Here is a 17,646-nt window from a genome sequence, read left to right as displayed (position 1 = left end):
TGATTTGAGCGTCCAGAGCGTCCAGACTTAGACGCATCTGTAAAAATCTGGAGTTGCTATTCAAACCACCTCTAGATGTGGTTTGGATCAGATTTGCAAAATACAGGTTTCATGTGTTTTTTGCTGTCCAGACTCTCAAGGATCAATCTGGACAAGCCAAAAATCAGATTTGGGCTGGCAGTCTGAACACAACCATCGTGACTGTGCCAACTTGGGAATAAATCCAAAGGCCACGCCCTCTTTATCCCCTCATTGTGATATCAGCATTCAACAGTGTCCAGTCTGTTTTGTTACTCAAAACCTTCTAAGGAAGCACTTAGGGAAAAATGGTTACTGAAGACATGCCCTTGGGGGTTCTACCCCAGTGAGAAGAGGGGTACTGCCCCAGGAACAGTTAAGTACCTTGTTTTCTGAGTGTCTTTATGGTTCATCCAGCATGGCCTGCATGCGCAACATAAGATTCTACTTGCTGCACTCTTAAAAAAGATGGTTCTTCAGGGATTCTTTAGTAAAGACAACGGTTCTGTATAGAACAATGAGCACTCAAGAGCCCTTTCCATGCTTAAATGGTTCTTTGCACAGTGAAATTGTCCTTTAAATTGATTGAGAATGTGTTGTAAAGGGTTCTGTTGTTGCTACAATGTCAAGCTTTTAACAACAGGAGACCTCTTTTTGGTGCCATACAGAACCCTTTTCAAAGCAGTTCCATATAGAACCATATACAACATATATTTAAGAGTTAAGGTTTAACAGCAGCAAAAAACGATGATAGTGCAGCACTGACTGTTCCTGCACTACCTGCATATGAGAAAGCAGATATTCCCATAATATGGTCACGATCAAGCTTTCTACTGCTGGAATGCACAGGGCTGATGTTTCAACAATCCAAATGTGGGAAGGAACTGCCTGTAATCAGACAGAATGCGTGCGAATTAAAAAAAAAAACAGAAGAGGCTTTACTTGTTAGAGTGGATTCCAAACTCCTCGTCACAAAACAGGCCAAGGTCAGGCCAAGGAGGCTGATCTCTGACAGGTAGTGTGTGATGGAGACAGAGTCACATCAGCCAAGGAGTTCCAGGAATTGGAGTCCATGCTGAAGGACTATGTGACACTGCTCATAACATCAACAAGGTTTTTGATGAGTAAAGTAAAGGTAAATTAATATAAAGATATGCATTGTAATGCTCGTGAGGGTACACTCAGTATTGTTATATATTGTTACTTGGTCCATCTCAGCACCTTTAGTCAGGGAACATAACTGAACCATAATCCACTGAAATGATATGTTCTAAGCTGTACTGACTCCACACACCCCGTCTCGCCTCCAGGCTTTTATTTTACTGTTCTGTTTAAAACATTCGGTTATGAAAAGGTACAAATACGAACTTTTCACCTGGAAAAACTTATTTAAGGTTCACAATCAGACCTTAAAACCACTGTTGTACCTTTGAGGAAACATTTACACTGTTTGTACCTTGATGAATGAAAAGTACCTGAACAGAACCTTTATTACTAACAGTTAAAGATGATAAACTCAGTGTATCATTGCTCTACTGCTCTCTTTGTCTCAGTGATAATGTTTTATACAGTTGTATGTAAAAGTTTGAATGATGTCAAATGACTTTTTTGTTGATTTATTAGCATAAATAAGTTAACACATCTTCCACAGAGAACCCACTAGAATATGGCATTTTTTCAGTTATAGTGCACAGTTTCTATTTATTTGCTGTGTTTAACATAGAAAACATAACAAAATAGAAAACATAACATTTGCGCAGGCCACATTTTATGTATTACTTTTTTCCCCCAATATGTGAACTTGAGCAAATTGTGCATTTAAGTATGTCGTCTGTAGAGATTGTGTTAACTTAGTTTTTACTTAGAAAAGTTACAAAACATGTCATTTGACCAGGCTTGCCCAAATTATCCAGGTTTATATTTAGATTTCTATGTGTTGAACATTCCCAAAACATCAGCACAGCTGTAAGTTTACCAGTTAACATCAAACATTACTCTGAAAGTTTTTCACATTCTCACTCTCTAATAAATCTAAAAAACTTTTAAAACCAACAAAGTTTGATGGCAAAACTTGATTTAGCCTTTAAACTGGAAAATGGGCTAAAGCTGGATCACGGGTCAGCTTGAATAGCCGCAGTAATTGCTTGAGGTTGGACAGACAGCGCAGACCGTTTCAGTGCTAAAAGGCTTTTTAAAGCAGGTAGAGGATTGTGTCTGTTGCCGTCTTCACTCCTTTATTCACCTCAGCTCAGTCGTTTTTTTCTTGTTTACTGTGTCTATTGGCCAGGTAATGAAGCCGGCGTGTTATATTGCTTTGCTGTCAGCCACTTTATGCAACCGCACGCTGTTTTCTGTAAAGAAGTGCGGAAGGGAAACAATACCTATAAGCTATTTATGCTGTGGATGAAGGAAAATGACTTTAAACAGCCTGTCACTTACAGTTTTTATGAAGCTCCTGTGGCAACAGAACAGACTGCGGCCTCCCATTTTAATTGAACATTTCATTTCAGCTCAGAGAATGGTGTTTTATTAATCATTTCAGTAATAATTTCTGCACATTTATTGGTAGAAGATGAGACATGAACTCAGCCTTAGTGTCTCTCTATTTATACTACTACTGCCACCACTAATAACAGTAATAATTATAATAATAATGCTAATAAAAGTCAGCTAATAACACTTCAAAAGTTAAAGCAGTTGCAGAACAGTGTTCATTGTTTTTGATGACTTAATTGGGTGAATATATAGAGGTTGCTGCAGTATTGCATCTTTGCATTGTTTGCCGGTTGATAATTGGTGGCTAAAGTGTTGTTACATTGTTGCTATGGTATTCCAAGTGGTTGTTAGGGTGTTGTTAAGATGTTGCTGTTATATCCATCCATCCATCATCTAAACCGCTTATCCTTCTGGGTCACGGTGGGGTGCTGGAGCCTATCCCAGCTGTCATTGGGCAGAAGGCAGGATACACCCTGGACAGGTCGCCAGTCCATCGCAGGGCAGACAGACAGACGCACTCACACCTAGGGGCAATTTAGCATGTCCAATTGAACCCAGGCCATTCTTGCTGTGAGGCGACAGCGCCACCCACTGCGCCACGTGCTGCCCTGCTGTTATATTATTATTATTATTATTATTATTATTATTATTATTATTATTATTATTATTATTATTATATTCATGGTGGTAGCTGTAGTGTTGCTAGAATACTTGTATGATGGTTTAACTACAGAGTTTATACTGACTGTGTTGGTAGAAGAGGTGGAGATATCGCTGCTCTCAGAAGAAAACCTCGTATCTCCATTTTTGTTGTTTTCAGTTTTTGTCATAATTTGAAAATGCCCATTGTCCTTTACATTGTGTGTAAATTTCATGAAGAATGGACCAGAAGAAATGACCCAAAATGACTTGGAAAGAAGTCTGGTTCCATTGACTTAAATTAAAAGTAAAGTGTGTTTTTTCCTCCTCCTGTAAAGTTACCATTTTGGACATGTGAAACGGCGTGTAGAGAGTTTACAGCTGCTGAAGCTGCTGCAGCGGTTTTGGAAAGTAGTGATGAAGATAACGGAGCATTTAGATATGAAACATATGAGGATCATGTTATATGAAGAGCCTTTAAGGAGAGTTTAAGAAGAGATGAACAGATCAAGAGAATTCAGAGGGTAAAGACAACAATTTTCCATCTTTGTAATATTGCTGGTTTCTGGCCATCCTCAGCCTAGCAGATGTAGAAACACTTATCCATTCAGTTGTAATGTTCTCCTATCTGGCCTCCCTGTTAAAGCCCTCAGTATGTTACAGTATGTACAAAATGCCGCAGCTAGGATCCTCACCTACTCTAAGGCCCAGCCCCATTTCACCCCTTGCCCCTACTACTTAGCCCATAGCCCTCTGTTTTGCGCGTTCACATCTAGGGGTAGGGTGTCCCAATTTTTGTTCAGATAGAGGGGTAGGGCGAAGTGTTAGGGCTACATGGCCTCCAAACAGAGGTTTTTCAGAGACACTTCAAAAAGAAAAACCGGCAAAATGGCAAAGAAACCCACAAATGTGAGAATTTTCTCCGTTAAAAATTATATTAACCATTGTATTATCTTAGTTTAATGTCGCTTCAGTGTATTATGGTCATTTTCTTCATAACAAGCATAAAAAAAATCGCTAGAAGTATGCTAATGTCTCGGTAGCTAGCTGGCTAATTTTCCCGTTCCACCTTAAATAGTCCAGCAGTTCTGACACCTGACGACTCTACTGGGGAACTGCTGCACCATTTAAGGTGGAATGGGAAAATTCGAACAAGAACCTGGTGAATATCTGACTTCAGCTTCATATCACTAAAGAATTAGGGGGGGGGGGGCGATCATAAGTAATTGTCTTATTCCCCCTCTTTGAAGGCATAAGATGCCCTAAATATAACTAAGCCCTGTGGCGAGGTTGCTGGACTTTTTCTTCTCTGCTGTCACTGAAGACGGGCCGGATCGCCTACAGAGCAACGCTAGTAGCTGTTAATGAAGCAATTGTTATTATTATTTTTTTCATTTGCATGATTTCAACCACTACCCTTTGTAACTCCATTCCAAGGGGTTAGGGTGACACTTGAAAACAAGGGGTAGGGGTAAAAAGAAGAAATGGGACTGGGCCTAAGAAGACTGACCATATCATCCCTGTCCTTCAGAGTCTTCACTGGTTGACTTTTACATCACATGTCCAGTACAAGGTTCTTTTTATCAAATATAAAGCTCTGCACAGCCTCAATCCTCGTTACCTGGTTGAGCTTCATCTGTATGTCCCATGGTGTAACTTAGGATCGCATAAATTAGGCCTTCTTCATGTTAAATTGATCTCCATGGGTGGTTGAATATCTGCAGCATTCACCTAGAGAACAGGACAGGCCTGAATGATTGACCCCTATAGTCTGGGGGTCCATTGGTTCTATTGTTTAGGGGGTGCGTTTTGCTGGGACCAAATCAATACAAAGCCATTCTAACTGACCCTCTTATTTTATAATGAAACATTTCTATACTGATGGGAGTGGTCTCTTCCAGGATGACAGCGCCCCCATCCAAAAAGCACGAAGAGTCACTGAAAGGTTTGACGAGTATGCAAACGATATAAATCATATGCTGTGGGAGATTTTGGAGCTACGTGTTACACAGCGCTCTCTACCACAGTCATCAAAGCAATAATTTCGAGTTTCCTCCTTCCAGTAAGGTGCCAGAGAATCTACGCCAAGGAGTATTAAAGCTGTTCTGGCAGCTGGTGGTGGCCCAGCATCTTACTAAGACACCTTATGTCAGTTTTTCCTTCAATTTGTCACCCGTCTGTAGCTGCATTAGCCTCGTAGCTCCAGAGCTCACACTAAAGAAGCAAATTTCAGACAGCAAACATGTCTCAGCTGATCGACTGCATTTAGAAGAAGAGGGAGAAACGGAGAAAATTAGATTTAGTGCCAAACCATTTCTCTAATGCTGCAGTACGAGAAGCTACTGGCATGCAAATTTATTTTGTGTAAATGGCTGCTTTTAAAATGACTTTATAACAGAGAAGAAAAGTTAAATGTACTCTCTCTCTCTCTCTCTCTCTCTCTCTCTCTCTAGGTCAGTGGGGTAGGTGTATGGGGGAGGAGTGTGGTTCTGGCGGTGTTCAGACCCGGATGGTGTGGTGCGTTCACTCTGAAGGCTGGAACACGCACCACTCTAACTGCAGACACGCTGACCGGCCCGACAGCCAGCGGCCCTGCTTTAAAGTCTGTGAGTGGCACCAGGACCTGTTCGAGTGGGACGTTTCGGAGTGGGGACCGTGCTCTCTGGCCCCTCTACCCTCCAACGAGCTGCTGAGGTAAAACAGATGAATAAATGCCCCGCATACAGCAGCGGATAAAGCCCAAAGTTCGTGCTGAACAGCTCGTGCCTTCTTTGTAGTGGAATACGCTAAAATACACAAGTTTAATTAAGGTGTCCTGTGCTAAAATGCTAACGGTTGTATAGGTGTAGTTATTTTGCAAAAACACCTGAGAAAAAGTGATAAAGTCATTCATCTTAGCAAAAAGAATTAATTTGCCCAGGAAAAAATAAATAACTAAATAAATAAATAAATAAATAAAAAATAACAAAACAGTTAGTGGTGATTTTATGCATGTCTGTTTGTTCATTCAACCATTTCCAAACCTCTCCTTGAGAAAATGCAGTATTATTTGTGGCTCTCATTCAATACCTTGTTTATCTGTTCAGTCCTTTATTAAATTGAATCAGGTGCTGTTGTTGAAACTGACCAAATCCATGTGATGTCTGACGGTCAGGAGAAATCTGGAGCCAAACTTGTGCACTTTTAATTAGCTCACAAAATATCAATGACCTTTTCGAAAACGGGAAGTACTTTTTACTGCATTAATGTTTACTTTACATTTTTATAGTGTTATCTTGATGTTTTTATTAGCAGAGACACATTTATTGCCCAGATGGCTTTAAACCATTTGATTTGAGCTAAACTTTTTTCACAATGCTGTACATTTAAACAGAATTCTCAACAACTAACTCTACTCTCAGCTGTGTGACTGTCAGTGAGTCTCTCTTTACCTTTATTCCAGCTTCCATTCTTTTCAGGAGACTCACTTTCAGTTCCTCAAAGAATCTGCAGACACACCTCCAAAGTTCAGTCTTAGAAGATGGTTTCACTTTGTCTCAAGATGAAAGCTTTAAGTGCTGTTTATCTGTGGGGGGGCAGTTTTGGTGTCTACCGGCTCTTCCAGGTGGTTGTTAGGAGACACGTTTCTTTGCTTTTTTTTCCTTAATTATGCAAGTGGATCGTCTCATATCTAATCTCTTCAAGTGTCTCATCAAAAAGTAATAAATAACTTTTACTGGAAATTAAATTTGGTAATCTCTGACTTTTCCACAGTACTGTGTTTATTTGTGTAGGTCACCACTCAGATGTAAGCAAATTTGTGGCACTGACCCTGTTAAGGCCTTTAGGCAGAAAGGTCATTTTTTTAGTCTTTTATCTAAGGGAGTGAAGCTCGTATTCAGACGACTCTCAGGTGGATTTGATCTTCTGATCAGAGGCTATTACAGCAACATGTGGATTCTGCGCCTGCTCGAGTTCACATTGTCATTACAGCAAAGGAAAGACATATTGAATACTTAGAAATTTGAAAAATAAATATTAAGTTAAAGATTCTACTTTTCATTGACATTTTGATGATACATTAGACAGGAATGCATATATACACAGAGCAGGTACTGTTTGGGTGGTGGATCATTCTCAGCACTGCAGTAACACTGACGTGGTGTTGGTGTGTTAGTGTGTTGTGCTGGTATGAGTGGATCAGACACAGCAGTGCTGCTGGAGTTTTTAAATACCTCAGCATCACTGCTGGACTGAGAACCGAAAACATCCAGCTGGCAGCGTCCTGTGACCACTGATGAAGGACTAGAGGATGACCAGCACAAACTGTGCAGCAGCAGATGAGCTATCGTCTCTGACTTTACATCTACAAGGTGGACTGACAAGGTAGGAGTGTCTAATAGAGTGGACAGTGAGTGGACACAGTGTTTAAAAACTCCAGCAGCACTGCTGTGTCTGATCCACTCGTACCAGCAAAACACACACTAACACACCACCACCACGTCAGTGTTACTGCAGTGCTGAGAATGATCCACCACCCAAATAGTACCTGCTCTGTGAGGGTCCATGGGGGTCCTGACCACTGAAGAACAGGGTAACAAAGTATGCAGAGAAACAGATGGACTATAGTCTGTAACTGTAGAACTACAGTGGAACTATACGGTCAGTGTATATATATATATATATATATATATGTGTGTGTGTGTGTGTGTGTGTGTTATATGAATAATGATCTTTATCTGCACAATGTGGCAAAAGAAGCAACATCTGTAAACATCACACACAAGGTAATTAGTATTGTGAGTGTGAAGACAAAGCAGAATGTGATCATCACCTTTATTTCTCATTCTGTAATGTGGGAAATAATAATAATCATGATTAATTTCGCATTTAAAATGTGTAAAAATATGAGAAAACCCCTACTAAGACATGATGTGTCCATAGGTGTATAACTGCCCAGCACGGCGTCCAAAGACGTACGATCCGGTGCGTCCGAACGGCCAATGGGACGTCCGTAACCGAGCGAATCTGCGAGTTCTTCTCTCCGCGACCGGCTCTGGAACAGGCCTGTTTGATCCCGTGCCCTCTGGACTGCGTGGTGTCTGATTTCTCCTCGTGGTCAGGCTGTAGCAGGACTTGTGGAACTGGATTACAGCACCGCACGCGGCAAGTGCTGGCCGCTCCTATGTACGGAGGGTCTGGATGCCCGAATTTGACCCAAACACGCCCCTGCAGTCACCAGCTGCCCTGTCTGGACGAAGGTGAACATCGCTACAGTCTGAGGGTCGGACCGTGGAGTGAGTGCAGACTTCCGCAACATAAAGACCTGTGGCTGAGCGGCCGGACCACACTGGACTTCAGCGCGGGAGATACGGAGAGAAACACGGTCAAGAGGCATCTCGAGAACGGCCAGGATCACCACCGACATCATCATCACCAGCACCATCAGCACCACCACTCATCCAAGACACTGGACATAGAGATCGGCTATCAGACGCGGCAGGTTCGCTGCATGGCCAGCGATGGAAAGAGCGTCATGCTGAGGTGAGCTGCAGTGATCACCGATTTTCCAAATTTCAGCATAATTGAGTGGTTGAGATGTATTCATCTGAGAAATGGTATAGAAGCATACCAACTCAGAGTTCTTTACAGTGGTGGTGATAGGAACCAGGGGTCGCCATGACTACAACGCAAATATGGACATTTTATTTACTATCCAGAACCACCAGTGAACCTACACGAGTCTTCTGAGTTTATATGGAATGTTGATGATGGAAAATAGTGGAACATCTGAAATAACTTGTTTTCTTTGGGGACTATTTTGCCTCACAACACCCTGCATGTATCCCTCCACCATAACTGGAATTAAACATACATTTTAGGCCAATATGACCCGTTTTTAGAGGCATTAAACTCTTCAGACGTCTGGTTCCTATCAACAGGCCTGGGAGGGTTATTTAAAAAATATATTCCAGGACAAATTACTGATTACATGTTCAAAATATAACCTAATCCATAGGAATACTGTATTAAAGTAATGTAATCTGATCATTTCCCATTAGCTTTGCATGACTTCTGCTGAAACATATGTGGTGTATAATGATCTGTGCTTCATGTGAATATGACATTTGACAAAATAACAATTTTTGGGTGGAATTAATCAGGTATTCATTGAGGCATTCATAGATTGGAATATTGAGCCCCCTCAGCTTTACACTCCTGTTTCGTCCTGCAAGGTGACCCACTGTTCAAACTGCGCTCTGCAAACTGTTTAGACCTTTCAGTCGATACTGCCCAATATGAGTCTACCAGATGTAACTGCATGCTGCTGCTCTCAGTTTGGTTGGTTTTCTATCTTATGTGGAAAGCTTTTCATCCAAACTCTGGTTTTATTGTCTAACTTACACCATCACAAAGGAGAAAGCACATTTCTCCACATCTCACCCAATGAACAGCATCAAAAGAAACCATAGACTAAAAGTCAAGTTCACTAAGTCAAGTTGAGTGAATTGGTCTTTAGTGTTATTCCTATAAATCGCTGCTGTAGGAACAAAACCTTGTTCTCCATTGATGATTGGACTGAAGGAAATGGTCCAAAATGACTTGGAAAAAAGTCTGGTTCCATTGACTCACATTAGAAGTAAAGCATGTTTTTTCCTTCTCCTGTAAAGTTACTATTTTGGAGATATGAGGTTTTGTTCCGACAGCTATAATATATAACTTGTAAACATTGGAATAAAATGTCCTTCTTCAGACCCCAAAAACAAAACACAGCAGTACATTTAATTTATATTAACAAGTTGCTGGTGTCAAATTCAGTTTCAGCTTTTTTGGAAATGGTGTTGTATATAGAACTATTGTTTTTACTGAAGAACCATTTTTAAGAGTGGAGACCTGTGGAACGCTGCCTGGTGAATTGTGTCCGTCAGGTAATCTGTGTTCAGGTGCTTACATGAAAAGAAGCTTCAGAAAAACACCCCAGGTCTGATTCTTAAAGACTTAAATCCTGATGCTGCTGTGGAAAGCGGTGCTGTCACTGCCAGGCTGGTAGTCGAGTATTCAGCGGGATTTAAGGACAGACCCTCGCTCTGAATAACCTGGACACTCTCACATTTATCTCCTTCACACCTGGGTTCCATACAAGGTGAGCGCAGAGACTGGCAGAGCTGTGGGACTGAAACATTTAGACCTAATTTTAAAGGCTGGGCTGCATCACGAGGGCACTGACTACATACATACATACATAATCTAAACCGCTTATCCTTCTGGGTCGCGGGGGCACTGACTATTAGGTTTTTAATATGTAGTTAGAGTTTAGAATTATTTGCTTGGGTTAGGATAGATCTGAATTTGTACTTCTTGGTGGCCTCTTTATTAGAAACACCTACCTTCTACTTCCACTCACTGGCCACATTATTGGAAACACCTACCATGTACTTCCTCTCACTGGACACATTATTAGAAACACCTGCCTTCTCATTCCACTCACTGGCCACTTTATTACAAACACCTACCTTGTGCTTCCACTTACTGGTCACTTTATTAGAAACACCTACCCTGTGCTTCCTCTCACTGGCCAATTTATTAGAAACACCAACCTTGTGCTTCTACTCACTGGCCACTTTATTAGAAACACCTACCTTCTGCTTCCACTCACTGGCCACTTTATTAGAAACACCTACCGTGTACGTCCTCTCCCTGGCCAATTTATTGGAAACACCAACCTTGTGCTTCTACTCACTGGCCACTTTATTAGAAACACCTTCCTTGAACTTCCACTCACTGGCTACTTCATTAGAAATACTATGTAGGTGTAGTTACAGACTGTCATCCACAGTCATTTAGTCCCCTCTTCACCTTTTATCATTGGTCAATTTCTGAAGACAGGACCACTGTTGTCCAGATATTTGCGTGGTGGATCTTTCTCAGCACAATAGTGACACTGAAATGGATCATCAGCTTACCACCAATGAAGGACTATAGGATGGATAAAACAAACACAGCATCAACAGAGGGGCTTTAACTGTGCACATGGTAGGGGTTTCCAATAAAGTGGCCACTTCTTTTCCTGGCTTTGAGCTCATCTCCGGCAGTGTCATCGAGGCCGTGCTGGTAGACGAGGGCTCATCAGCACGAGCGCTCCAATATAGATCAACATGAAATTAACATCTATGCTCTTTGCTCTCTGTTTGTTTTTAGCAGGGCTCAGGCTCTTGATGTGCGAGTTTCAAAGCCTGGTCGCTGTTTTGGTGTCTTCTGCTTTATTCTCGCTGCTTTCTTCTTCCTCTCAGAGATGTCGCTTCGACGCGGCTCTGCCCACTCTCGCTGTCAGTATGGATTTTTCGCAAATTAAGGATAATGAAAGCTGCAGGCACAGCAGACGTCGAACACTTCTTTAAAGGTGGTTGCTCTGAAAACCATTGATTCGTCGTCACTCTTGGCCAGAACATGCCCTTTTCACGCTTCTCCCCTCGTCTCCAAATGCATGCTGTGATTAGTCATGCGAGTGTTATAGCCACATGTATGACCCAGCATTGTCATTAAGTTGTTAACACCTAGTCAGAAGCAACACTAGAACCAGCCGTCCGCCCGGCGCACTGTGACGTGGGCGTGATTGAACGTAATTGACTTGAGAACTAAGCCGGATTCCTCTCTGAAGCAAATGCTTTTTGATGTCGTATGAAAGGGAAATGTAGAATAGCGTGATCATGAGGGATCATCCCGTCTTAATCCCAGCACCAGCTTTACACGCAGACTTTTCCCACGTCTAACAAATACAAACACAACGCCCCATCTGCATTTCACACTTATCGCGGGGTCGTCCTTTCATCCTCCTGACTTTTCAAAGGCTGAGGTGCATCACATAGGAGTTGTTTTCATGTTTTTGATGCACACTAATGCGTCACGATCATCTGCCTGCTTTCTTAGAGTTTGTTAGACTGTAAATCATTTATTTCTGCTCCTAGAATATGAATTCTGATGTAGTGGAGAACGCATGATATGAATAGTCCACTGACTGGCCATTTTATCGGAAACACATACCTTGTAGTTCCACTAAATTGCCACTTTATTAGAAACCCACACTGCCTGGCCACTTTATAGGAAACATCCACAGTGTACTTTCACAAACTGGCCACTTTATTAGAAACACCACCTTGCAGTTCCACTCCCTGGCCACTCTATTGGAAATTCCTACTTTCTGCTTCCACTTACTGGCCACTTTAATAGAAACGCCTACCTTATACTTCTAATAACTGGCCACTTTATTAGAAACACCTACCTTGTACATCCACTCACTGGCCATTCTATTGGAAACACCTAGCTTGTGCGCCCACTCACTGGCCACTTTATTGAAATCCATTCCTGTACTTCCATTTACTGGCTATTTTATTGGAAACATCTACCTTGTAGTTCCACTGACTTGCCACTTTATTAGAAACCCATGCTGTCTGGCCAGTTTATAGGAAACATCCACAGTGTATTTCCACTCACTGGCCACTTTATTAGAAACACCTATATTCTACTTCAGCTCACTGGCCACTTTATTAGAAACACCTATATTCTACTTCTGCTAATTTGCCACTTTATTAGAAACACCTACCGTCTGGTCACTTTATTAGAAACCCCTACTGTCAGGCCACTTTATTAGAAACACTTACCTTCTACTTCCACTAACTGGACACTTTATTAGAAACACCTACCTTCTACTTCCACTAACTGGACACTTTATTAGAAAAATCTACCCTCTCCTTCTACTGCCTGGCCACTTTATTATGTAATCAGTTTTGAACAGTTTGAGTCTGCAGTCTGCTGAAATGAAGGTATTAATAGTGAGTTTGTCCTCCTTTGCTACAGTAACAGCCTCTACTCTTCTGGTAAGACTTTTCACCAGATGTTGAACATTGCTGTGAGGATTTGATTGAGCATTAGTGAGGTCAGGTACTGATGTTGGATGATCAGTTGTGGATCAATCCGACTCATCCCAAAGGTATTGCATGGAGCTCCATCACTCCAGAGAACTCTTTATCTGTTTCATGTTGGTTCATGTTTCATAATGTGCATTTTCTTCTAAAACAGAGTAAAATACAGATTCACGGTGTTTCAGCAGTTTGAGCCACTGTGTTGGATGAGTTTTGACAGGCTGTCAGCAGGTCCTGCAGTGCAAGTGAAGCCATGACTCTAATCCACAATGAAACAGACCATTTACACTGTACAATTAGCATATTCATTTATGAATCCTAAGTGCAAGCTTAATGAAATGCAGCGATTTGAATACGTATTTCCCACCTGAGTTCAGTTTGTGCTGTTTGTCCAATTATAGTCTAATTACCAAGTAAAATTAAACAAACATGGACGCGCGGGTTTTGATATACATAAGTAATTAAACCGTGCAAATTTCACAGATGAAACTCTAATTATGTATTGTGTTACATCTTCTAATTGGACTTTTTCTCTTTTTGCAGCAAGACGTTTAGATCTTTGCGAGAAATAAAGGCCAGATAGATGATCATCCTTTCACGTTGAGTGGTACTGCTGATGTTTCTCAGCTCAAATATTTGTCAGACTTATTGCTTTTTACTGTAATGAAAACACAAAACATAATTGTTCTTTAATTACAGGCCCTCGACAGATTCTTCGATATTTCTGCTGTGGCTCGTTGCTCTTTACCAGACTTTAATAGTTGCTCCTCATGAGTGCTGGTATATTGTGTCCTCATCAAAATCAAAGTCTGTGATATTCAGTCTACTTTGCTTTGGCTTTGTACTTCGCTTTTGTGCTCTTTCTGCAGTCGTGAACATTTCCTACACCACGGCGTCTCATCAAAAGCAGCACTGATGCCCATCAGTCACCCATTCAGCCACCGTCTTTATCCCTATTCATCAAATGCCACACAACAGAGACATCTACTCCCTCCCGAAATGTGTCTCAGAGACAGAATATCAGATATCTTCTTTTGTGTGTCTTTTCTTTTTTTTTTTAAAGCTGGATCCGTTTACCTGTCGAGATACGCTTAAAGGGTCCATTTCCTTTTTTTCTTGTTTTTTTAATTTTTTCCCTTGAGGTCTGCTTTCATCATTTGACTAATTCTATGAACGAAAATAGTCATAATTCATTTTTAAAACCTACTTTTATCCCTGAGAAATAAACAGGCTGCTTTTGTTACTGTGCTTTTATGACTAATCTTCATTATGAGTTCAACAGACAAAAAATTAGTCACCTGGGACTGAAGAGTACCTAATAGGGCATAATGCCTCCATGAGCATGAATAGCCGCTGTGATTTGATTTGGCACGGACTGGACAAGTTTCTGGATGTGACATCAATGTTCAGCCACTCCTCCAGCTTGAACCACACCTTGGACGCAGTCCTAGGAGCTCTCCAATGAACGTGAAGCTGAGCATCATTCACATACGGGCAAAAACCAGATTCATCTGACCAGATAACATGTTTCCAGTCACGAACAGTCCAGTTTTTGTGTTTCGTCGTCCGCTGTAACTGGGCAACTGTGCGAGCAAAAGTGAGTGAAGGCCTCCTGTGTGCCACTCTGCTCCTTATGTTCATGGTATGCAGCTCCCTGTGGAGGTTCTTTCAGAAATTTGTTGTGAAGAACCTGCATTGACTTCTAGAAGCAATTCTTGGCCGGAAGCGAAGCGATTTGTATTCACAAGCCGTGAAACACACCGGTGGTCCCTGTCCATCAGTTTCAACTTTCGGCCTCAATTCTTATGAGAATTTCATGTAGACTGGGATTTTAGCCACTGCTGGTCAACCTGTATGGCCGTATGCTCTTCATACTGTGGCCTTTGGCCCAAATGCAATCACTCCTTTTTGCTAATCATTAACATCTGCTTTGTGACCCATTTTTCCACACACTGAACGAGACATTCACTGCACTGTACCACCTTTTCTCAATCTATGAAACCCGTCGCATACCCCACAGGGGTTTATTGCACAAAAATCCTCGTGCAGTGCCATCTGCAGAAGCCTGAAGTTACTACCACCTTAAACTAATTTTTTGTTATAACAGAAGTTAGAATACTAAAAAGCTTCTCTAAAATATCATATCGCCTACAACAGAATTTTATAAAAATGACTGTCACATCTAGCTTTGGTGAGGTGTGGTGTAGACTACCACATGCCATAGGTATCCAAAGAAAACTGGCAGACCAAAATAGCACATTCAGTGCAAGCATGTTTATTGGTGCAGTGAAAAGGTGCAAAAAAGTGCACAAATAGAAAAAAAGGAAAATAAAGCTATTTACAAAGTATAAATAGTTTTTAGATGATTTCTTCTAAACTTCTACTCTTTACCAAATCAATATTCTCACTGGATGGTCCACAATATCACTAAGTATTAGTCAGGCAGACTCATTCTGTCACAGACTCCATACAGTTTAGCTTAAAAAATGATACCTGTTATTATGTTTCATTAAAAATAATCAGGTTAGAAAGGCTATATTTAAAGTACAGACTACACTGTAAAAAGTCAGTGAACCAAATATAAGCACACCTGATGCAATTTCCAATTATGGCTAAGTTGTTGAGCTCTGTTACACTCTTTGACTAAAATATTCATGGCCACTTGACTGCTAGCCTAAACCAGCTGTTAACAATAGATTTCTCTCAGTTTTGGTCTTAGAAATGCTGTGAGTAATCCATCACTGCTTCACATGGCAAAGCATTCTCAGAAAAAGTCAAATAAAAAGAGAAAAGCAGAGAGTGCAGGACAGAAAGGTACAAGAACATTGGTAAACTACCAAATCCAGCTGCAGCAGTTATTTGTAAGTACCCGAAGAGCCACTCTACCAATAACCAAAGGCACAGCAGCCGCCCATTCAGCTTAACTTCTGAAATAGGATCAAATGGGGCTCGAAACTCACTGGTCCTTCATCAAACCTCTATAGCTTCAGTGATTGAGCATTTTCGAGATTTGCTCTTCGCCTCTGGAACGTCTGTAACCTCAAAACATACCTGTTTTCTCTTGCCTGTAACCTTCCCCAAACCTAAATCTACTCTTCCATCCAGGCTTACTTTAAGCTGCTTCTATCTGTAGTACTGTGTTTTACAGTCTTTTTTGTTCTATGTGTTAATGTTATTGTTAGCATCTTTAGGTTCTTGAAAAGTGCTTTTTCAAGTATCATGTATTATTATTATTAGTATTATTAATCCAGTTTAGCTTGGACCTGACCAAGACTATCACAGTGACTCTGAAGTGCTAACTGTGAAGCATGGTGGAGGTAGTTTAACATGCCTAAGAGTTCAGCAGGTGTAGGAGAGGTGACTTTTAAACGTCATCATAAATGCACCATAATACTGAATGAAAAGATGATTTTCACTCTCAAAACCTTCAGAGAATCTTAAAGGGAAAAGTAGAGGAGCATCTCCAGCAAAGAACAGCTGAAAAGAATCATCTGTGAAGAGTGGCAGAATATCTCTCCACAGATTTGGTCTATCTTGGTATCATCTATGCCAAAGAGGCTTGAACAACGAAAGTGGACAAAATATTACACACTTAAAGATCATTCTTCAAAGGTTCTTTAGTAAAGAAGATGGTTCTATAAGCTGTAGATGGTTCTATGGTAGAACCTTTTTGAAAAGTATGCATAACACATCAAAAAGGGTTCTTCTATTGTAACAAGCTTGACATCGTAAAAATAGCAGAACCCCTTTCACTGCTATATAGAACCCTTTTCACAAAATGTTCTATATAGAACCACAGACAGTACATTCTCCATCAATCTGAAGAATGCTTTTATGATGCAAAGAACCCTTTAATCATGCAAAGGTGTCCTTAAGTGTTCTTGGTTCTATATAGAACCATTTTCTTTACTAAAGAACCCTTGAAGAACCATGTTTTTTTATGAGTGTAGAAAAACAAACTGTAATCCCACTAGTGTACTGACTTTTGTTGCAGTTCCTTTTAATGTATAAACCCTTCATTACAGTAGTTTTGCTTTTTTGTTATTTTGTTTGCAGCATGTGTAGTTTTTCCCGATAATAATAACCGTGGAATGATTTTGTCCGGCGTTATTCTGCAGCATGTGTAGTTGTTATAATTTTGACAGTCATATACATGAAGCAGTTAAGTTGTCAGAGTTAATATGGGGGGAAAAACATCAATTTACTGGTCATCAAAACTAAAAGGCATTTTAATGCCACAGTCAATGATTAGGCTACTGCTTTCATAGATGGGTGTAAACTACCTAACTAGCAACTTAATATGACTAACACAATTCTAGATCCCAGCTAGTCACTCTCAAACTTTTTCATTTGAACTTTAGCCCAATAGTTTCCAAACATCAACTTACTGTGTGCACTACTTAGTCATGAGACCCCCAGTGGCTCATATCACTTATAGCAAAAATGACCCTGATTTCAGGGAAATGACAAAAATATTTTATCCTAAACCAAGTGACCAGTTAAATTTCACACAATGCTTTACCTCTTCTAGTAATAATAATCCAGCTCCAGTCATACGATCACATTCAAAACTGGTTTGTCTTCCTGTCTGCAG

At 40.8% G+C, this 17,646-nt stretch overlaps 1 protein-coding gene across 1 annotated transcript in view; it reads left to right on the top strand.

Moving 5' to 3' along the window:
• thsd7ba (thrombospondin, type I, domain containing 7Ba) overlaps positions 1–17,646 on the top strand; it is a 333,528-nt gene that overhangs the window by 84,089 nt on the left and 231,793 nt on the right. The window contains exons 3-4 of the mRNA XM_036576800.1: positions 5,607–5,847; positions 8,077–8,676. Coding sequence (XP_036432693.1) covers positions 5,607–5,847; positions 8,077–8,676 — 841 coding nt within the window. The remainder of the gene's footprint in view (positions 1–5,606; positions 5,848–8,076; positions 8,677–17,646) is intronic.

The sequence above is a fragment of the Colossoma macropomum genome, unplaced genomic scaffold, assembly GCF_904425465.1.
Source record: "Colossoma macropomum unplaced genomic scaffold, Colossoma_macropomum, whole genome shotgun sequence".
Taxonomy (NCBI): Eukaryota; Metazoa; Chordata; class Actinopteri; order Characiformes; family Serrasalmidae; genus Colossoma; species Colossoma macropomum.
Note: the sequence above shows the minus strand (reverse complement) of the source record. Positions and strands in the feature narration are given on the sequence as shown.